Genomic DNA, 21720 nt, shown 5'->3' on the forward strand with positions numbered 1-21720 from the left:
TGGCTGGGCTGCCACCCCACCCTCACCCTTGCCCTTTGGACTTGTGGACGTTGGGGAGGTGGAAGGGCACAGCGCACAGTTGGAGACGTCCTCTCCAAGCCTTGGCGAAAGCCTGCGGGCCGCGGACGCCGCTGCGGCCGGGCGGCGGCTTCAGCCGGAACACCGCCCCTCCCCTCCCGGCCGGCCTCGCGCGGGGCACCTTGGGAGCCGCGGGTTTGACAGTCGCGCGCGGTGGGGCGGGGCAGTGTTGCGTCGGCTTCTGCTGGCACCGAGACGCGCCTCTCTTGACGTTCCGGATACCCTGAGCCTCTCTCCTCCCAGCCTTTCACCGTTTCGCGCTCTTTGGCGAGTCCCGCCTGTTCCCCCAGGCCGCACCATCCAGAGCCCTCCGTGCCCTCAAGCCCCGCCCCGTACGGAAGCCGAGGCGGAGGGTCGGAATCCGGAAGGAAAACAATCCGGGGAGAGTAAGGTAGCCGGGACCTGCTGCCAGAGGGAGGTGGATCGGGCCAGGAGCGGCCGGGGCGCGGCGTGGGGACGATGGCCGCCGAGAGCCCACGGAAGACGACTGAACCGAGAAGCAAGACGCTCAGGTGAGGAAGGCGGCTGCGGGCAAGCCGACCTGTTGCGGGCGGAATCACCCTCTCCTACCCTTTCGGGGCTGCTGATCTGAGGTACAGCCAGACTGGGAGAGAAGGGACCAGGCCTGCAGTGCTGATTCTAGTTCAGAGACCCTCCCTGGTTCTCCCAAGGCAATATTGAGGGGATTGCTTTGGGCGGAAGCCCCGCGCTCCTTCCAAACTCAGGCTGCCGAGCTCGTTCCTATTTAGGCTCCCCTCGCAGGTGTCTCGGTTGGCACCTGGCGGAGGCAGCAGTATGGGGCTGTTTGGGGTAAAGACATAACAAGGCATTCTCCTCTCAGCTCTAGAATAGAAATCTTGTTCTTTTGATCAACACATACATCACGGGGTCTGCTGATCCCTTTGTGACCTCCCGAAATCCGAAATCAGGTTTAGGTAAGATCCGTTAGCGCAGTGATAGAGCCCGGTCCCATGTTTGCTCTTTAACGAAGAACAAAGCTAATCACCAACTTAGTGCAAGTCACGATGCAAGGATTTGCGGCTAATCGTCGAATCTGAGATTGAGGGCGAGAAATCCCGACTTCTGCGCTCCATCCACTTAGAGCAGGTGCCTAGGAAAACAAAGAGCCTTGGACTGAAAGGGCTGCTTTCCTTAATCCTCTGTTGGACGGCAGGGGGAGATCGTAAACAAACGAAGTGCAGAATCTCTGGCCTAATGCCTGGGAAGGTGGTTTGTGTATTGTTTTGTTGATGTTCGTAGGGAGGGGCAGGAAGTTGTTTTAAGTCGGCCAAGAATTTCAAGTTGTGGTTTTAGAACATGAACCTCTAAGAACAGGATCTGGTGGAGAAGAGTTTTGGGACATCCAGCCCTTTTCTCCCACCTCTCTCAACCTGGTTTCTGCACTCATTCTAGTTTTCCTCTGCTGCAGGTCCTCCTCCTCATGGTGTACCTAGGACTCACCTAAGGCCTGGTGGCTGGACCTTGGTCTCTGCAGGTGTTGTAGCTCCTGACTGCTCTGTACTCAGCTGAGTCTGGGGCTTTCTTGGGAGTGTTGCTGTAACTATTCAGTTGAAGTGTCTCCTTCCCCTGAGCCTCTGATGGGATCCATTGTTATTGAGAGCTGCTGATCTAGTTCTCTTGCTTCCCTAAGGTGAATATGAAGCCAAGGTTGAGGATGTTATCCAGCTGATGAGTTTTCCCAAAAGAGGGTAGACTCTTTAAGATTTTATTTATTTGACAGACAGCAAGAGAGTAAACACGAGGAGGAGTGGGAGAGGGAGGAGCATACTTCCAATTGAGCAGGGAGCCTGATGCGGGACTCAATCCCAGGACCCCAGGATCCTGACCCGAGCTGAGCTGAAAATTGTCGCCTAATGACTGAGCCACCCGGGCTCCCAAGAGGTTAGACTCTTGAGAGAGATGTTGAGAACTCTGTTATCTTCTGCTTTAGGCTCCCTGAAATGCTTGGCAGAATTGGTTATGCTCCAGGGACCTGCTAGGAAGAAGGAAGGAAGGGAATGTGGTGGTGTTATCTTTGTTATTTTAGAAATGCTCCTATCTTATAGTGCTGAGTCCTCTTACAAGGTAAAAACCGAATCTCCAGACTCTTTCTGGTGGTCTTGGGAGCCCTGAGGTGTGAATGGCTGGTGAAATGATTAAATTCCTAACTACGCACCCCATCCCCATCCCTCCCCTCGCCTGACCCTGAAACCTTTGCGCCCACTTTAGCAGCCTTTCTTAATGTCAGCAGCACGAGTGCTGCCAGCTGTGGGCAGCTGTGGGCCTGCATGGAGGAGCCAAAACAGGGTGGAAATTTCCTGCTTCAGGAACAAAGTGAAGATGAAAGGCTTTTGTAGTTCAATTCCCCTGTTCCCACTACCAGGTACAGAAACTCCCGTTTCCCATTCTGGTTGCAGCAGATTGTGGTGTAGCCATTAGCAGGCCCAGACCCCTGTCCATCACCTGGAAACAGGTCTTTTTTTTTTTTAAAGATTTTATTTATTTATTTGTCAGAGAGAGAGAGGGAGAGAGAGCGAGCACAGGCAGACAGAATGGCAGGCAGAGGCAGAGGGAGAAGCAGGCTCCCTGCTGAGCAAGGGGCCCGATGTGGGACTCGATGTGGGACTCGATCCCAGGATGCTGGGACCATGACCTGAGCCGGAGGCAGCTGCCCAACCAACTGAGCCACCCAGGCCTCCCCTGGAAACAGGTCTTATCCTCCTCCCTCCACGACTTCCCTTTGCATCCCGTCCACAGCATACATGTTGTGACATGGAACGTGGCCTCCGCAGCACCTCCTCTGGACCTCAGTGATCTCTTGCAGCTGAACAAAGACAACCTGAATCTGGACATGTATGTCATTGGGTAGGTGTCTGCAGTGCCCCTTCCCCCATTCCATTGCGGAGACAGATAAGCCCAACCAGCCCAAAGTGGTCCCCACGGGGTACTACTATAATCTGTCCTCCCTCGCTGTGGAGTCTGAAGGCTAGGAGCTTTCAGCCTGCATCAGGACCAGTCAGTGTTTCTTGTCCTGTGTCAGTAATGGCAAGGGGTTGGTAGTCAATGGCCACGGGAGGGCGAGATCATGGTCATGAGTACCCAAGATTTGAAAGTGCCAAGGGCAGTACTGAATGTCTGTGGCAGAAGTACTACCCTCCAGGCCAGGGGGACAGCCTCTGACCTGGGATGGGCAGTTTGCAGGAAATGAACTGTGGGATCATGAGCCTCCTTTCTGACACTGCCTTTGAAGACCCATGGAGCAGTTTCTTCATGGATGTGCTTTCCCCTCTGAGCTTCGTCAAGGTAACTTACAAGTTCATGGGCAGTTGGGAAGTGTGTCTCACCTCCCCTCACTAACCCCCAGTCCTGTGGTCTCCCACATAGGCTTTCATGCTGTTTCCATTTATTTAAAGGCCTAAACCTCAGCTGCACCTGGCTTCCTGGGACTCCTGCCTGCTTTGTGTCTTTCCAGTGTAGCTGGAGCTGAGCTGGGACCCCAGGGGCTGGTTTAAAACCTGGACATTTTTCAGGTCGGGAGAATCCTGGGGGGAAGCTCAGCAGGGCTTATTAACACTTCACTGCCTTTCCACCGTCAGCCTTCAGTCCCTGCTCACATGCCAGGCCTGAAGTCCCTGAGTATAATAGTAACTGCTAACACTTACTGAATGCTTACTTGGTAGTAAGCATTATAAGTAAACTTTATATATGTTATTGAGAGCTCTTAACTCCCTTGAAATGCGGGTATTTTACAGGTAAAACCAAGACTCAAAGGTCACAGGCTGTCTGGGATTTGAATCTAGATCTTTCAAATTTCATAATCCATGTTCTATTTTTTTTCTTTATTGTACTTAGCATGGTATTTATTTTTATTTTATTTATTTATTTATAGAGATTTTCCATTTATTCATTTGAGAGTGATAGAGCGGGGGGAAGGGACAGAAGGAGAGAGAGAAGCAGACTCCTTCCTGAACAGGGCACCTGTGTGGAGCTCAATTCCAGGACCCCGGGACCATGACCTGAGTGGAAGGCAGATGCTTAACTGACTGAGCCACCCAGGAGCCCCATAACCCATGTTCTTTGCTTGATCTTAGCCAAAAGGCCAAGAAGCAATAATAACCCATGTTCTTAACTAGTACATTTTATTGCTGTGCTGGTGATCTGAGGCTGACAGGTATGCCATAGCTAACTGGTATCAGAGGGTGTCCTCTGATCGTGGGAGACATGTACCTCATATTCTCAGGGGCCCAGAGGTTTGGAGAGGGGAGAAAAATGGAGGGAAAATAGTTCTCAGTCTGAAGGGCCAGTATTCTTTGGGGAAAGCAGACTGTAGGAGAATCCACAGGAAGGCTCTAGACTGCTGGGTCTTCCTTCACCTTTATGTCCTGCACCGCTGAGGCATGAAGCATAGTCCCATTCAAAGCACCCTATGCAGTGCTTCTTGGAAATATCAGAATTCCTCTAGCCCCTTCCTCGGTGACTAATTTATTCAGAATTCATTCTTTTACCCCAGTTTGCTTAATGGTGCTGAGGCAAGAGCTGTGAGTCCTCTTAAGGGCTGAGCCAGGAGGAGGGAATACAAGCTTTGTCCTGCTGCTGAGGCTGGAAAAGGCCAGTTCCCAAGCCCTTGGCTTTCTCCAGTTGAAGCTCACACCTCTTACTTTAGATGTACAGTTAGAGCCTCCGAGAAGACAGAAACACCTCTCTCCCCACACACTCTCTTCCCAAGACCGGAGTCTTTCCTGCACCCTGGCTAACTGGCAAGGGATTGGTAGAATGGAATCAAGCCAAAGAAATTAGCTCAGCTTGTAGCAGGGACACAAGCCCCTCTACCCGTTTGGCCTCCTACATTTGGGAGGCCTGCCTGAAGGCCTGGCACCCAAAGCAGATGGGTGACTCTCCTTCCCCTAGCCAAGAACTAGGTGAACGGGTAAAGGAGTGAGCCCTGCTTTTGCAGCCTCTTCCTCTGATGGGAGTTTGGCATTTAGAGGTTGAGAAGCCTGGACATGACTCCTTTTGTTGGCTCTAGGGCCCCAGCTCCCTCCCTTTAGCCCCTTCCTTAGCTCCTCCTACTTGACTTCCTCCAACAGAACTTCCCCTACAAGGCTCCTGCCTTTCCCCACAGCCCCACCCTTTCTCCCAGTCCCAGCCTTTCCTGCCTCCCACCCTCCTCCCCGTCCCTGCTCCTTCACAAAGCGAACTGGTGCTTTCTTTTGGGGTCCCATTGGTCCAGACCTGCTGTGTGGGTCAGGATTAAGCCTGAAAGCTCTTCCTGGATCTTTATCAGTTCCTTAGGAGTCAGTTGCATGGCGTGAATGGGAAGCCAAGACCAGGGCTAGAGGGTGCTGTTAGGGACACATTTGTAGTAACCTCTCTCCAACGCTAGGTTTTCACACCTCCTTCACTCAGTCTTGGGTTTGGGGTTCCCCCTGCTTTGACTCCTCTGCTGTGGCAGATCTCCTGGCCTGCGGGATCAAGTTTCATAATTCCTGGAAGGCCCCAGTACATGTTCCCCACCCGGGGATTTCCTCCTTGGCCTCTGCAACCTCAAGCTCCGGAAACAGCTACTCGGGTGGTAGGTGTAGACAGGCTGAGGCTGAGAGAGAGGGTCACTGGTTAAGGCCCTGTCCCACCCTGTCTCACAGAGAGCAGGAATTATACGGATCCCGGACCTCTAACATTGTTATCCTAGTAGTCGTCCTGGTTCCTTAATCTCCTTGAGCCTCAGCCTTCCATCTGCAGAACAGGGACAGCTGTTCCTTCCAAGGTTGGGGTGAAGATTAAATGCAGTGTGAAGGATCTCTGGAGATGGTGGCTGTTCTTCCCAGCCTGTAAACGCACGTCCACCAAGCTTGCTCTCATTGCCCCTGCATCGCCTTCATGGAGATCTAGCTACCCACAGCGTATAATTATTTGGGGGAGCATTTTCTTAATTTTTTTCCCACTGAGCATTATAATGTATACAGAAATTAGGTGTATTTTTGGTAGATTTTTATGTGTCTATGCTTCATTGTTACCACCAGTCAAGACAAGGTACAGAATCTTTCTTTTTTTTTTTTTTTTTAAGATTTTATTTATTTATCTGACAGAGAGAGATCACAAGTAGGCAGAGAGAGTGGGGGAAGCAGGCTCCCCGCTGAGCAGAGAGCACGATGCAGGGCTCTATCCCAGGATCCCAGGATTACAACTTGAGCTGAAGGCAGGGGCTTTAATTCACTGAGCCACCCAGGAGACCCCAGAATATTTCTAGCACCCTAGAAGCCTCTCATATTCTCTTCCTGAATTTACTTTTTTATTTTTTTAAGTAGTCTCCACATCCAACATGGGGCTTGAACTCTTGACCCTGAGATCAAGAATTGCAAGCCAGCCAGGTGCTCCTCCCTGCATTTACTTTTTAAAAATCTTTTTTTTTTTTTACTTTTTAAAAATCTTTAATCCAGGGGAGTCTAGCTGGCTCAGAAGAGCATTAGACTCTTGATCTTGGAGTCATGAGTTTGAACCCCACATTGGTAATAGAGATTACTTAAAAAAAAAAAAAAATTTTAAATCCTTAAACCAGCAAAGTATAGCTGCCAGTTAATCCTTCTGGCATCTATGAGATAGATGAGGTAGAGTCCTGGTTTTTCAATGAGCAAATAGACTGAGACTGGGCCCAACAGCAAATGCTAGGAGCCCAAGTGGGATCTGAACCCAGATCTGGCTAACTTCCAACAAAGCCAGTGCCCTTAGCCACTCTCCTACATCGTGCATCCCTCTCTGAGCCCCTGGTGCATGGGGATGGCAGCCTGGAGTGCCCTACGAACCCATAGAGCATGGTGAGAGGAGTCCCTAGGCTGCATGGTGCTAGGACTGGAAGGTCGATGCCTTCCTGATGGCAGAGTGCCCTGGCAGCCTTGTCTTCTCGGCCTCCCTTCCGCACCCCAAGCCCAGGAAGAGGCAGTGTGCTTGGCAGAACGCATCACTCGGCAGCTCGGGAATAAATGCTGAGCCTGGAGCTGAGACACCGTCGACCTCAGGGCTAGGCAGGGACTTCCTCGGCCTGTTTAGGGGAATGAATGACCATTGTCCCCCCTCTGCTGTAGGTTTCCAGTGTCCGCATGCAGGGGCTCCTCTTACTGTTCTTTGCCAAGCATCAGCATTTGCCCTTTGTCCAGATCCTCTCTACTAAATCCACCCCCACTGGCCTCTTCGGGTACTGGGTAAGGATGGAGTTGTTGTCTGAGTCGCGAACTGGGAGGCTTTCACCACTGGGCTGGGGAGGGCTGGATGCTTTAGGGGCGAGCAGACGGAAAAGGGGGTGATGCATATCTGCTCTCCTACTTCTGGGAGCTCAGCACCCTTGAGACCTCAGGCTGGGTGAGCTGGGCTCTTGGATGGGGAGGTCACTCTGGGGAGCTGGGCATCTGGCCCTTGGGAGATCTGGCAGCAGGCCAGATGATCTCCCCTCAGGCTGGAGATGGGAAAGGGGAGGTGGGTCTTACCCAGAGCCACTTCCCACCCTTGTGCCCACTTATACTGTCAGGGGAACAAAGGGGGCGTCAACATCTGCCTGAAGCTCTATGGCTACTACATCAGCATCGTCAACTGCCACCTGCCCCCTCACATGGCCAACAATGACCAGCGGCTGGAGCACTTTGATCGGATCCTGGAGATGCAAAATTTTGAGGGACAGGATATCCCCAACATCCTGGACCATGAGTGAGTGTGCATTCATGGACTGCTGCCCCCTGTCCTCGCCCCCACACCAGCCCAGGCTAGCATTACCCTCAGGCCGCCTCTGTTCCACTCTGGCCCTTTCCCAGCCTCCTCCCTGATGCCCTGGCTCTCTTGTCCAATTTTACCTGCCTGGGGCCTAGGACCCCTTCCCTTCCCCTGCCACCCTCCCCTCCGTGTCCTGCTTTAGAACTCTGGACACTTCTGAAGATCCCAGATCGATTACCCCAGGGTTCCTGAGTTCACCCATGGGGAATAGGTTCTCAGCCTTGCCTGGTGGCCCATTGAGGGAGGGAGAGGGAGGGCAAGAGCCTGCTCTATTTGCTGCTTGCCCCTGGGTGCTGGTGTCTTTGGCTAAAACAGCTGGGAAGCAGCCACGAGAACAGTTCATCGGCTCATGCCAAATCATCCCTGGCATTGGCTCCTCCCAGCTTCCAGCGTCTCACCTGCCCCTCAAGCTCGCCGCTGGAGGAGTGAGCAGACCTGAGGCCTGTTGCTCCTCCCTTCTCTTACCTTGTCACAACCCTCAGCTGCCTTCTTTTCTCTCTGCAGCCTCATTCTGTGGTTTGGAGACATGAACTTCCGGATTGATGACTTTGGGCTGCATTTTGTCCGGGAATCCATAAAAAATCGGCGTTACAGTGACCTGTGGGAGAAGGATCAGGTATCAAGTGAGGGAAAGCTCCAGAGGGGTGATCTGAGCCTATTGTGGAAGTCCAGCATCAAACGTGGGGGGCACCGCTCAGGTCCCTCAGCCGCCTCTTCTCCGTTTCCAGGCCTCTGAAGTCTTTGTTCCCAGGTGGGGATGAGTTTAACAGGGCTTTGCACCCGGGGCCTGGTCTTCCCCTGGAGGAGCTGCTGGGTGTGCATTAAGATAGGGAGCAAGGCCTTCGACTTACCATGGTCCTGCACTGGGCACCAGCTCTCTTGGATCCCTGTTGTCTTTTCCATCCCCAGGCTTGCTTGCCTCCTGGAGGATGAGATACCAGCCCTTTGGGGGGCTCTGATACAAGTTTACTAGTGACTCCCAGAGAGATGGAATTCAAAGCCAGTTTCTCATAGTCCCAGGACTGGAAAATGGCAGGCAGCGGCCTCCCCTCGGACTGTGGAATAATGTTTACTAAAGGATTCCGCTTTCCTGGGGGTGGAGGTGGAGTGGGGACGGGCCGTTGAGGCTGTCACTAAGGCAGTGAGGAAGGGAAGTGGTGTTGCTTGACTGCTGTCCTACCTCAGCGGTGGCATGTGTGATCCGTCAAATGGAGTGTATGCCAGGCTGCTGGGTCAGGACTACTAGGAGGTGGGACTCTGCCTTTCTCTCCAGCTCAGCATCGCCAAGAGACACGATCCACTGCTCCGGGAGTTCCAGGAGGGCCCCCTGCTCTTCCCACCCACCTACAAGTTTGATAAGAACTCCAACAACTATGACACCAGGTGAGGAGACTCCCCCAGGAGAGGATCAGCCTGCCACTGATTTGGAATTAGCCTGGGAGCAGGAAATGAGGGGCCAGGAGGCCTCGGAAGTCAGGTTGTGTTGAGCTCTGGTGGCAGAGGGAGCTGCCTCAGAATAGAAGTGTTAGGAAAGCAGGAATAGATCTAGCCATCACCTCAGGAGTGGCACCTCCCAGCCGCCTCACGAGGCGCTGACCGTGGTGTCCTCAGAGAGCAGGAAGGTGCTGGCAAGGATGGGGGTGGGAGGAGATGGGGGGAAGTGGCTGATTCCTCACTTGGGAGAGACTGCATTTCAACTCCCCCAGGCTTTCTGGTCCTTCCCAGACAGGGGAACAGAAATCTTGGCTCAGACAGTTACTGGCTCAGGTACCCCTGTCCCAGCTGGGAGTGGATCAGGTACTACATAGGAAGGTGAAGTCATTGTTGTCAGTGGAGGAGTTTATGGGGAACAATGTAGGAACAGTGCATCTAGTAGTTAAAAATACAGTTCTGCCACCGATCAGCTGCGTGTCCTCGGATAAGATATTTAAATGTCAATTTGATCATCTATAAAATGGGGATGATATTAGTATCCAGCTCATGGGGTTGAGGATTAAATGAGACCTCACATGTGCTCAGCCCCAGTGCCTGGCACCTGGTAAGCACCGTGACAACTGCTGTGGTCAGATTCATGTCTTTGGGTAGTAGTTGTACTAAATACCTCTTTAAGAAGCTGTGAAGGGGCCAGGTAACCACCCAGACTTGGAGCTTAGGCAGAGGGTCAAGAGCAGCTCTGGCCTGAAGTTCCCGGCCCAATTTGGCAAGGATTCCCATCTCTTTGAAGACAGAGAAGAGCCCCGTCTGTGTCACAGCATTTTTGTCTCACCTTCCTCTACTCCTCTTAGCAAGACTGTCTTATGAGGGAGGCGGGAAGTGCCTCCAGGGCAGAGCCTCTAGAATGTGGGGAATGAACAGGTGTCTCCCCAGCTGGGCCAGGCTGAGAAGTAGGACGGCCCTGTGCTGGCAGTGGTACGGCCAAGCCACGGCGTCCCCTCCAAGGAAGGGGTGGGGTGGGGGGGAGGCGTTTTGGGAGCATGGAGCAAGATGTGCTGGGGTCATGGCCTGGGCAGCACACACAAGAAGAGGCCATGAACCCTGGAAACAGAGCCTAGCCTGGGCCACAGAGCAGGCCAGAAACGAGGGAAGAGGGCAGGTTCCGGCTGGCCAGCTGGCCTGGGGCCACAGCTGCAGGGAGACTGCCAGTCTCCCCAGCCATCCATTGGAGATGAGACCTATCATGGACGTTCTGAGGCCTCGGTGGGATGGGCCTGGACCTTGGCAGCTGGGACCTTCTACTGACGGACTTTCAATCTCCTCTTGCTAGCAGGGAGAGAGCTGCTGGCAGGCCATGTGGCCGGGGGTCCCTTTGCTCCCACCCCCAGGTATGGTAGGGAAACCACCAGGAGACTGGAAGTTCCTCACAGACAGCTGAGTGTTGGCTAGGCTGGGATCAGCAGGTACTGAAATTGGGTACAGAGGCTCCGAGATGTTAAAGGACTTCCCCAGGAGACTCAACTAGTAATGGCGGAGCTGGAGCTGAGATCCGACTCTACTCTGTGGCCTCCAGTGCTTCAGTCTAGCCCACAGCACCTCCAGATTCACAGCCAGTCTTGCCAACAGCAGCAAAAGGGCGGGCAGGATGGGGACAGCGAAATCTTGCAAAGAAGGAGGCAGGTACTTATTTCCACACAGTGGATACAGTCCACATTGTTACTGACATTGCTGGAGCACTAACCATGTGCCTGTGTAACCAGACTGTTCTTCATCCTTGAAAACTCAGCTCAGACATCATCGCTGTTAGAAAGCCTTCCCTCACCCTTCCCCATCTCACTGAGAGTTTTCTCCTGCCCAAACGCTGCCCAAAAGCATTACACACACCATGCTTCCACTGCTGCTTTCAAGACACAGTGGGCTTTTCCTGTTGTACTACGAATGCCCGGAGAGACTGGATCTGATTTATGACCAACTCTGGTATGTAGCATAGCACCTGGCATTTGTTTGAATCAGGAGCCCAGGAGGACAGAAGGAGAAGATAAGGTCTTTAAGGGGCAACCCCACTATTAGAGGGATCCACCCATAGCAAGAAATCCGAGTAAGCACTATCAAGTCCAGGAGTTGGTCAGTAAAAGGTTCTAGAACTCTGGAAGTGTCGAAGGAGGTTGAGCGAATGGTAAAGAGGCGGGCAGCTGAAGCCAGGAGTCAATCAGAGCTGCTGTCAAGGAAACAGTGGAGTCCGGCAGAGAGAAGGGCAGGCATTCCGGTCAGTCAGCAGCACTGATGAGCGGCACCTCGAGAAGAGCCTGACTGGCTATACAAAGTGACCAAGAGTGACTTGTGTGCACAGCATGGTACACTTCAGCTTTGCCCAGCAACATCCCTGAGCCAAGATATCATGAGAAACGAGGTCAGCTCCGTTACAGGGGAGGCTGAACAGGCTAAGAGCGGGAAATCCTGTTAAAGTCAGGGATTGCCGTAGGGTTTTGTTACGGTTGACATGAGCCTGGTCAGCCTCTCCACCGGGCAATGAGCAGAGGATCTTATGATCAATCTAGTCAAGACTCCTGTCCAGAGTTCAGTAAGACTTTTCCGAAGGGAAAGGTTCATTTCAGACTATTTCAGACCCAGAAATGGAACACATTTCTAGGGCCTCAATAAATCGGCTCAATGTTCTAGGCTCTTAAAGAAATATTTGCAGAGCTAGTTGGTTTTGCCTAAAGTAAGGACATACTAATCTCCAGAAACAATTCTTGTACTCAGTCACAACCATTCAGCCAAAAGTCCTAGGTGAGTTCTGGTTCTGGTAAGGCATTTGAGGAGACAGTTCACTGCTGGGAATTGGCCACGTCGGAGTGCAGTGGAAGGAGCTTGGACTTCATAGACCTAGGCAAGCATCTGACTTCTGCCTGGACAGAGTGACCTCTGAACTTCAGTGTCTTGTAGTGGAGGGAGAATGTGACCTGTAACAGTCTTGCAGGGCCGAGAGGATCAGGACAGTCCATGTGACACTATCACAGGGTCAAATGAACAGAAGGATCCCATGTTTCACAATTATTATTAGAAATGGAGAACTGGATGGGGGAGGGCCCATGGGGGGGATGTAGTTGGATAAGCATCCAACTCTTGGTTTTGGTTCAGGCCATGATCTCAGGGTTCTGGGATCAAGCCCCAAATCGGGGCTTGAGTATGCTTGAATTTCTTTCTCCCTCTGACCCCTCCCCGCTGCACACTCTCCCTCTCTCTAAAATAAATAAATAAAATTTTTTAAAGATTTTTATTTATTTATTTGACAGAGAGATACAGAGAGAGCACAAATAGAGCAGCAGGCCCTCCACTGAGCAGGGAGCCCAATGTGGGGCTGGAGCCCAATTCGGGGCTCAATCCCAGGACCCTGAGATCATGACCCAAGCCGAAGGCAGACCCATAACTGACTAAACCACCCCTTTTAAGAAAGAAGTGAAGAACTGGGGGAATATATGTAGTATTTAATTCGTACATACACATTTACTTATTTATTTTTAAGTAGGTTCCACGCCCAGCATGAGGCCTGAACTCATGTCCCTGAGATTGAGAGGCACAGGCTCTACCAACTGAGCCAGCCAGGCAGCTCAATTTGTACACATTTTACTTGTTTCTTGTCTTTTTTTTTTTTTTTTAATTTTTGCCAGACAAGCTCCTCGAGGACCTTGTCAGTCCCGTTTTTCAGATCCCCAGTTGCCCAGCATATAATAAGGGCACGGTAAATCTTCATTGAAAGACTGAAGTGTACAGGTAGTGTACAGTGTACAGGCAGGCCCTGGAAAAGGAGGAAAGGAGGACAGGCTGAGAGGTACTGAGGAAGAAGGAGAGACAGGCTGTGGTCAGGACTTGTGGAGGATCCTGAAGTGACAGCTAGTCACCATAATAGGGAAGTTAGGGAGGGAGAATGCTTTGAAAGGGAAAGTGGTCCATTTGTGTGAATCATTCCCAAGTTTAAGCATGGGTAGGTACTGAATGTCCAAGGTGGGTTCGGAGATTCCGTGTCTGTCATCTCTGGAGTGGAAATAGCATATTCTGATGTGCTCTGAGCACTCCTCAGAAGAGTAGAAGGTTGAGACAACCCCGGGAGCCCTATACAGATGTGGCCGAGCCGGTTAGCACCTCTTAACCCCTCCCTTAACACACCTTAACTTGTTTAATCCTCACTACGACTCTTTGAAGCAAAGTACTACCGTCACCCCCATCTGAGAGCTGAAGCTGAGGCTGGGAGAAGTGAAGTCACTTGCCCAGGGGCACATAGCTTTCTCTCTCTCTCTCTCTCTCTATCAAACTAGATTACCAGTTAATTATAAAATGATATAATTCAGGAACAGGCAGAGGGAAGAGAGGCCTAGGGCCAGGTGTGGAGAGAGGGCAAGGAGCCTCTCTCCAAGTCACATGTTCACCAGCCAGAACCACAGAGCTCTTCGTTAACAGGGCAGGACCTCCCCCCAAATCCTGGTGTCTGATCGTGGAATCAGACTTCACCAGCGAGACAGCATTCTGCCTCTTTGTTGCTAGAAGACTATATTGCTGTTGAATTGACAACAGTATGTCAGAAATGTTAATTTAAAATAGTAAGTGGGGCGCCTGGGTGGCTCAGTGGGTTAAAGCCTCTGCCTTCGGCTCAGGTCATGATCCCAGGGTCCTGGGATCGAGCCCCACATAGGCTCTCTGCTCAGAAGGGAGCCTGCTTCCTCCTCTCTCTCTCTGCCTGCCTCTGCCTACTTGGGATCTGTCTGTCAAATAAATAAATAAGTAAATCTTTTAAAAAAATAAAATAAAATAAAATAGTAAGTGGAGGGGCATCTGGGTGGCTCAGTGGGTTAAAGCCTCTGCCTTCAGCTCAGGTCATGATCTCAGGGTCCTGGGATTGAGCCCCACATTGGGGCCTGCTTCCCCCTGTCCCTCTGCCTGCTGCTCTGCCCACTTGTGATCTCTCTCCTTCTGTCAAATAAATAAAATATTTTAAAAAAATAAAATAGTAGGGCACCTGGGTGGCACAGTGGGTTAAAGCCTCTGCCTCCAGTTCAGGTCACGATCCCGTGAGCCTAAGATCAAGCCCTGAGTCAGGCTCTCTGCTCGGCAGGGAGCCTGCTTACCTCTCTCTCTGCCTATCTGTCTGCCTACTTGTGATCTCTGTCAAATAAATAAAATCTTTAAGAAAATAAAAAATTAAAATAAAATAAAATAGTAAGTGGAGGCACTTGGATGGCTCAGGTCATGATCCCAGGGTCCTCAGATTCAGCCCTGCATCAGACTCCCTACTCAGCGGGGAGACTGCTTCTCCCTCTCCCTCTGCTGCTCCCCCTGCTTGCACGTGCCGTCTGTCAAATAAATAAAATCTTTAAATAAAATAAAATAGTAAGTGAATCAAACAGAAGACAAAATGTAGACTTGCAACCTGGTTATCAGCATCTTAAAGTGTGTATGTTAGGATTAGATGGGCATTTCTGAGGAGAGAGGTTGAGTTTGGGGTTTTCCTGAGTTTAGGTTCCATGAGCAGTAAGGCTGGCTAAGTGCCGGCTCTGTACTAAGGCTGAGGCTGCGCAGGACCTCTCGAGAGCCAGTGCTTGCCTTCCAGGCTCACACACAGACCAGTATGCCAACTGAAAATGACAGCACTGCATAACATAAGGAAAACACTGGTGCAAAATGCTTTGGAAGCAGAAAGTAGAGCTCAAAGACGGCTTTCTGACAAAGGCAGCATTGCCACTGGGCCTCTCTCTGTGAAGATGGGTGTTCCAGGCAGCACAGACTGCAAGAGTAAAGGTTCGGAGGCCAGAGAGTCCCTGGTAGGCAGGTCTGGGACAGTGGTGGGAGACAGTGTAGGACAGTGGTGTCAGGCTCCTGGAAAACCGTGCTTGGGGACTTGAGCTTTATTCTGGAGGCAGTGAAGACTCCTGAAGGGTTTTAGAGCAGGAACCATCTGACTAGGCTTTACTATTCTGGGTTCTTTTAAAATCAAGGGGGAAGAACCCGGAACAGCAACTGCCCACACCCCCATTCCAGGACTTGGGCCCCGCCGCATCCTTGGAGGGCAAGGCCTGGTCTTAGAGAACTGCCGATCTTTGAGAACAGCCCTGTAGCTCCCTGGGCACGGCTCGCCTGTCTTGAGACAACCGCAGTTACCTAGGGAAGGAAATCACTCCTATCTCCCAGGGCTGTACAGCCTCAGGGCTCCGCAGAGAAGCCAGTAAGCAAAGAACAGGCCAGAGGGGTCTCAGTTGACTCTTGAGAACAAAGAGTCACAATAGCCAGTGATTACAGAGAGCTTATTTTGTACCAGGCACGGTGCTAAAGATTTTGTGTGCTTTATCTTATTTAATCGTGTCAGCAGACCTGTGAGGTAACTATTATTACCTTCATTTTACGGATAAGGAAGTGGAGGCCGAGAGGGGGTGGCCTGGTCATGAAGAGCTTGTGCCATCTGGTCACGCCGCCTGGCCTTGAATCCTGACTTCACCACTCAGTCATTCTGTGACTTCGGGAAAGTTCCTTCCCTACTGAGTCTCGATTTCTCCACCTGAGAGAGGGAACAGGCAGTATTGACGGTGGACACACAGGGAGCATCCCCAAGTACTTCCTTTTCCTTTTCTGAGGTTCCACCAGTAGTGAGAGGGAAGCCAAATTCCAGCTTACCTCTAACTCCAAAATCCAAACCTCAGCTTCTCTCTGGTCTGCTGTTTTTGTTCTAGAAGTCAGAAAAGCTTTGGAGTGGAATGTTTCTGAATCACAGTTGGATTCATAAAAATATAGATGAGACTGAAGGTCCTTGGCAGAGTCTGACGAAGACCAGTCGGCTTCTGGTTCTCTCAGGCCCCTCCTGCCGGCTGCCATGCCACACTCCCACTGTGGCCCAGAGGTTTCATGGCCACTGAGAGGCCCTGGTGTTGGGGGCTCCAGCAGGCCTGCTGGGGTACCTTCTTGCTCTCCTTCCAACCCTTCTTTCCGCATTCTTTCTCCCCTCCACCCCCAGTGAGAAAAAACGCAAGCCTGCTTGGACCGACCGTATCCTGTGGAGGTTGAAGCGGCAGCCCCAGGCCAACCCCCAAACCCAGAGGCCACCAGCCCCCCACTTCTTCCTGTCTCTGAGGAGCTATGTCAGCCACATGATGTACTGTGTCAGTGACCATAAGCCTGTGACCAGCACCTTTGACTTGGAGGTGAATTTCTAGGCTGCCCGGCCCTTGACAGAGCATCCGCTGGGCCGCCTCTCAAACCCCCCAGCCTTGGATTCTAATGTCAGCATGTCTCCCAGGGGAGGCCTCTAGGTAGGAGGACACCACTGCCACTCCTCCCAGGTCAGGTATCCCAGCTCTTAGAAGCTGTTGAGGGCTCTGTCAAAAACAGGCTCAGACCCTTTGTGAATGGGTTTCCATTTCCTCTTGGTACTGTCCCTTGGGGCTAGTGGGTTCCATTATGCTTATTACCTCCTGTGTGAAGTAGGACTTCCTTCTATTTGTCCTAAATCTACCTGGATCAGGTTGCAAAGGGAGCTACCTCCATCCTTGGATCTTGCCATCAAATGACCACGGCACTGTTGACCTCCTCTGAGACCTGCAGGGTGTTGGGTGTTGTCCTCCCAACACCACAGCCCTCACTTTCTCATATGGCTGGTTTGTCTGTCTGTATACCATTGTGGCCCTCCACATGCCTACATGCTCTCCCCAGAACTACCGCCCTACTTTGGGTCAGGAACCCTGGAGGCCTGACTTCCTTTTTAAACCTGCCAGCAACTCCACCCTTCTCCCCTAAGTACTTGGCTCTCTGCTTGGTTACCCACTGGGCCCCTAGCCCCATCCTCCCTGGCAGGGCCAGCCTCCCCCGGCAAGCCTTTGGCCCTTTCTCCTCCCAGTGGGCCAAAGTCTAATACTTTCTTTGGGCTGTCTAGTGGAGTTCTGTGCCCATCCCCATGTGTGCCCCTCTTCCCCCTCACTGCAAGTTCACAGTTCACAGCCAGAACATTAGCCTCAGAGGAAAGAATGATGCTGTGGGATTTCAACCCCTTTCCCACCTCTATGTAGCTGAAGCCTTTGGTGTCTACCCCACCGATCACCCTGATGCCTGAGGGGCTGTGGACCATGGAGAACGTCATGTTGATCAGCTACTCCTTGACCCCAGACTTTCCCAGCAGCCCCTGGGACTGGATTGGACTATACAAGGTGACGTGGTGGGCAAGATATGCTATCAGCCATTCCCCCCTGGTTTATCCCTCCTGGGGGCTCACGGGAGCTGAAGAGCTCAGTCTCACGGAGACTGAAGAGCTCATGCCCATCTCCTGCAGGGGTTCTTGCCCACCTAGAGGCTGGTGGTGAAGGGGGGTGGGGCGTGTACAGTACAATTGCCAGGCTGAAGCATCTTCTCCTTGACACTTGTCACAGATGCTGTGTCCTCCCAGACCACTGACTGCCCAATCCCCTCTCCCACAGGTGGGGCTGCGCCACATTAATGACTATGTGTCCTATGTCTGGGTCAGGGACAACCAGGTCTCCTTCAGCGACGGGCTGAGCCAGGTACCTGCCTGCTTCCCTGAGATAGGTATACCACGTCTCCCAACATGAGGGCTTGCCTGGGCACTTCTCTGTCTTTTGGAAGGAACGGAGGGTGGGATAACTTGTAAGTGAGAGCTGGGTGGGGGCCCGGGCCAGGGAGCTGACCCCATTCCTCTCCGTCCTCCCCACCAGGTTTACTTCAATATCAGCGACATCCCTGAGACCGAGGGCCAGTTTCTCCTCTGTTACTATAGCAACAATCTGCATTCTGTGGTGGGAATAAGCAAACCCTTCAAGGTATGTTGTTGATGTGGGGAAGGCACTTGAGCCCCTGCTCGGTTCTTCATTGCCATGGGCCTGGGAATCCACTTGGGCCGTGGAGCTGCCTGGACTGGAGAAGGGGAGTGATGGAAAGACACAGAGCAAAATCTGCTCTGCTCCCCCCCTCCCCCCATTCTGCTCACTGCTGTTTTCTCCCTGCAGATCCAGCCTGGCTCCTCCTTGGCAGAGGACCCACTGGGTGAATCCCAACCACACATCTGAGCCTGGATAAGAGTGGTTCCAGGGCGGAGGCCAGAGCTGGCAGCCAGCTCTGCCCATCACTGCCAGGAGCACCAGGGGCCAGGCCCAGCCCCCAGAGGAGGTAGCAGGTATCCTCCACCTCCCAGGGGGAGCTCTAGCCACACTCCTTGGCTCTCTCTGGTCCAGATCTCTAGAATTGGCCCCTTAAATACAGGTTTTTGTTGCTGAGATATGAGTGAAACCAACTAGTTTATCAACACAGAAGACCTGGGACAGACCCCTGGATGTGGGAAGGACCCTTCAGCCTATATCTCGTTTCTCGATTTTCCCCCCACACACTTCCAGTCCTGCCCAAGCAGGCCTGCCAGGCACATGCCCCATCTGGCACAGGCCTGCATTCTTGTCACGGCATCCTGGGCCTCAGGCTGCCTAGGAGGGGGAGATGCTCACATTTGCACAGGCCCCATAGACTGCTTGGCACAAGCAGCCTGGGTTCTGGGAGTCTTGGCATCTCGTTGCCCATCCCCCTGGGGGATGGGCAGAGGGTGTGGGATCCCTGCTTTTGGCAAAAGCAATTAGACTAAGTGGGCAGGATGAAGGGCCCCTCCACCCAAGCTCTTAGTAAGTGTTGTGGGTAGGAGCCTGACCCATGGAGTCTGATGCAGAAGTTCACTGTCTGAGCAAAGGATTGGCCCCAGATTGGCTTGTGCTGGTGGGTCAGGTTCCATGCCCTAACCTGCCCTCCTGTGAAAGGGTTGGCAGGTGATAGAGGAGCTGTGGCCACAGACTTTTCCAGGGGCTTTCTTGCCCAGTCGAGCTCATCTGCTCCTTCCCACCCTTACCTGCAGTGACTGGCCAGGAACCCACCCTCTCTCTAGACTGCCCTAGCACCTGAAGCAGAGGCAGGCAGAGAAGGGAGCCAGGATCCAGTCATTTTGGAGAATCCGGCCTTGAGGGTCTTCTGAGAGCATTCTCTGGGTGCTGTGTGGGCACACAGTCCCACTCCTGCCACTTGCCTCCAGCCACTGGTGATTCAATGGCCCTTCTCCCAGGAGAAGACACCTCAGGGAACCTGCTCTGTGACGGTCACATCCATCCTCTGACCTGAGACTGAGGGACACTCCAGTCACTCTGTGATCCATACTCCACCCTGGGATCCGTGTGTACCATCAAGAATTGTCCCCCTGGCTTCTAGTGGCCCATGGCTGTGTTCTGTGTCTGTTGTATTGGGGGATCATTAGAAACATGACTTTTACACTTGTGTGTGGCTCCGTGATTGGGGGGGGGGTGGTGATGGTCTGACTCCATACCCTTGCTAAGCTCTAGGACGAGGGCCCTGTAGATCTAGACTAGAGTTCTGTGTCTGAGAGTGACAGATGTTGCCTGGATGGGAATGGGTTGGGGTCCCAGGATGGCGGCCCTCTGGGTCCCTGGCACAGTTGGAGCAAGCCTCCTATGCTATCAGGCACTTCATTTACCTTGCTGTGAACTAGAATGGGTTTCTGGGAACTTCTGACTTTCAGAAAAGGCGCTCAGTGTTCACTGGTTCATCCCTCCTCATTGACGTTCCTTCACCTTAGCCTTGAGCCTTGGTCCCAGCTAGAGCTATTAAAAAATGTCACCATCTTTTTTTTCCCCTTGAGCCTCCTACCTCAAGGTCTCCACCAGTAATCTCTGTCCCCACCCCAACACACACACACACCAGAAGACCCGTGACCGCTCACACTTACCCGCCTCTCACCTCACATGCACAAGCCTCGTGGCCGCTGCCACGCGGCAGCTGTCATTTGGCAGACGGCAGCCACAGCTCAGAGTGGTGGTGTGGTCCATCCCAAATTACACAGGCAGCTGTGGTGTCATGGAGGACCAGAAACACAGGGATGAGATCAAGACCTGGACACTTCTCCCCACGTAGGAATCCTGGTTGTCTGTAAAATACAAATAGTGTATACATTTCCAAGATCGTTGTGAGAGAATGGTTGGAAGAACAACAGAAGCAAGAACATACCTATCTCCTTATTCTGATCCATGTAGCCCCGGCGCTCCATCTCAGGGACCACTGCCTCCACCTGCTGCTCGTGGAACATCCTTGTCTGTGTGCCCATCTCTGCCCTTCCTCCTTAAGTCTTCACACACCCCTACCCCTGCCTCCTGTCGGGGGGCCCCTCTGGGCCTGGGAGGAGCGAGTCCAGCAGTGATTGAGAGGCTGGGAAGGGGAAGGGGGAGTGTTTTGCCTCCTCTTGGCCCCAGTCAGGATATGGCCCCTCTGGGCCCAGCCCTGACCCGCTGGGTGGAAACAGGAAATGTGTGAGACTTGGTGTGCACTGGGTCTCTGCGCCTGACTCCACAGCTGATAAGGGCCATTGTGTGGCCACCGGGGATGAGCCTGCCCTAGATAGATGTGCTTCTTAGAGGAAGGAAGGAAGCTTTGCTGGCCTTTCCTGGGCGGGGGGACGCTGTGGGGAGGGAAGGAAAGGGTGCCCCAGGGGAAGGTGCTTGACCAGGGGGCTGTCAGGACTGGCACTGGCCCACTGCACCCCACCTCCACCCCCCGCAGGCCAGTGTCTCCCTCTGGAGAGGTCACTTTTCCTTATCCTCTTCCCCTTTTTACTTCCTGTAAGGAATGGCTGAAGATCTGAGGCCTCCGTCCCAGGCCAGGAAAATGTCAGCCGTGATTTAGCAACAGTAAGGATAGGAAACAGGAACATTCAGGATGAGGGACCCCTGAGGGTACTGTGAAAAAGTAAGAAGCCAACAGGGCTTAAGGCCGCCTAGAGCCAGGGAGTCCGGTCCTCCTGAGTGTTAAAGGCTCAGGGGGTGGGGGGGGGGGTGGGAGCTGGGACAGGGACCTCCCCACAGTGCCTTCCTGCCTCTCCAGCTAAACTCTGCCCAACATAGCCAACCCCAGCAGCTCTGTGGGGCTCACCTGCTGCTGTGGGAGGAAGGAGGCCAGCTGGGGAGACAGGCCTGAAGGACAGTGGCTACGGACGGATCTTGTTGGCTTTCGGGTGGGATGTGCCTTTTGGTTGGGGGATCACTGGGCTCCACCTGACACCAGTGAGTGGGCAGCAGGAGAGGACTGGCCACAGAGCTGTTGGGCAGAAAGACCTCCCACCCTTTGACCTGGAGGCCAGGGTCCCTCAGGAGTGGCTGTATCAGCCTCTCTGGTTACCTGGGACAACAGGCATTTCCTCAGTCCCTCAGCCCCTCCTCTTCCTGCCCCAATCCGCTGGGCCAAGAGGCCTCCCAATCAGACCTGGGCTGCTCCAGCTGTGTCCTGAGAAGCTGGACCAGACACCTCCCCTGGGGCTGGAGTTGAAGCTGAACCAAGTGGCCATCCCAGTGTGAGACCAGATTCCTGGCTCAGGGAACAGCCCGAGCCAGTGGGCGGGCAGGTCGTTGCAGGTCGTTG

The 21720-nt window shown here is 52.9% G+C and overlaps 1 protein-coding gene and 1 long non-coding RNA gene across 10 annotated transcripts; one reads left to right on the forward strand and one right to left on the reverse strand.

Moving 5' to 3' along the window:
* Positions 1–425: 425 nt before the first annotated feature.
* Positions 426–19569, forward strand: INPP5K (inositol polyphosphate-5-phosphatase K). 7 transcript variants are annotated; one of them, XR_004280900.1, is made up of 12 exons: positions 426–590; positions 2836–2943; positions 3273–3381; positions 7158–7274; positions 7598–7773; positions 8341–8452; positions 9110–9219; positions 16271–16457; positions 17319–17456; positions 17724–17832; positions 17979–18083; positions 18270–19569. XR_004280900.1 is itself a non-coding variant. In XM_032322873.1 (12 exons), exons 1-12 carry the CDS (start codon positions 538–540, stop codon positions 18327–18329), a joined length of 1359 nt encoding a protein of 452 aa, XP_032178764.1. In that variant the 5' UTR covers positions 433–537; the 3' UTR covers positions 18330–19569. The 7 variants fall into 7 exon arrangements, 6 of the variants coding, with proteins under 6 accessions (XP_032178765.1, XP_032178766.1, XP_032178764.1 ...); XM_032322873.1 differs by having other exon boundaries at positions 433–590; positions 17724–17807; XM_032322879.1 differs by lacking the exon at positions 426–590 and adding an exon at positions 2468–2551 and having other exon boundaries at positions 2789–2943; positions 17724–17807.
* Positions 14599–21493, reverse strand: LOC116578487. Of its 3 annotated transcripts, none has more exons than XR_004280903.1 (4): positions 20317–21493; positions 20050–20236; positions 15655–15817; positions 14599–14618 (listed from the first exon to the last, which is right to left on the reverse strand). It is a non-coding gene; the product is annotated as an uncharacterized LOC116578487 (long non-coding RNA). The 3 variants fall into 3 exon arrangements; XR_004280902.1 differs by lacking the exon at positions 14599–14618 and having other exon boundaries at positions 14625–15817; positions 20317–20514; positions 21235–21493; XR_004280901.1 differs by lacking the exon at positions 14599–14618 and having other exon boundaries at positions 14625–15817.
* Positions 21494–21720: the final 227 nt, after the last annotated feature.

The sequence above is a fragment of the Mustela erminea genome, chromosome 18 (genome assembly GCF_009829155.1).
Source record: "Mustela erminea isolate mMusErm1 chromosome 18, mMusErm1.Pri, whole genome shotgun sequence".
NCBI lineage: Eukaryota > Metazoa > Chordata > Mammalia > Carnivora > Mustelidae > Mustela > Mustela erminea.

What these genes read in the sequence shown, in the direction of transcription:
- INPP5K (XM_032322873.1), top strand. Translation starts at nt 538, where the DNA reads ATGGCCGCCGAGAGCCCACGGAAGACGACTGAACCGAGAAGCAAGACG. An exon ending in CCCCTCTGAGCTTCGTCAAG is followed by an intron (nt 3,382 to 7,157) that starts GTAACTTACAAG and finishes CCTCTGCTGTAG; the next exon opens with GTTTCCAGTGTCCGCATGCA. An exon ending in CTGGCCTCTTCGGGTACTGG is followed by an intron (nt 7,275 to 7,597) that starts GTAAGGATGGAG and finishes TTATACTGTCAG; the next exon opens with GGGAACAAAGGGGGCGTCAA.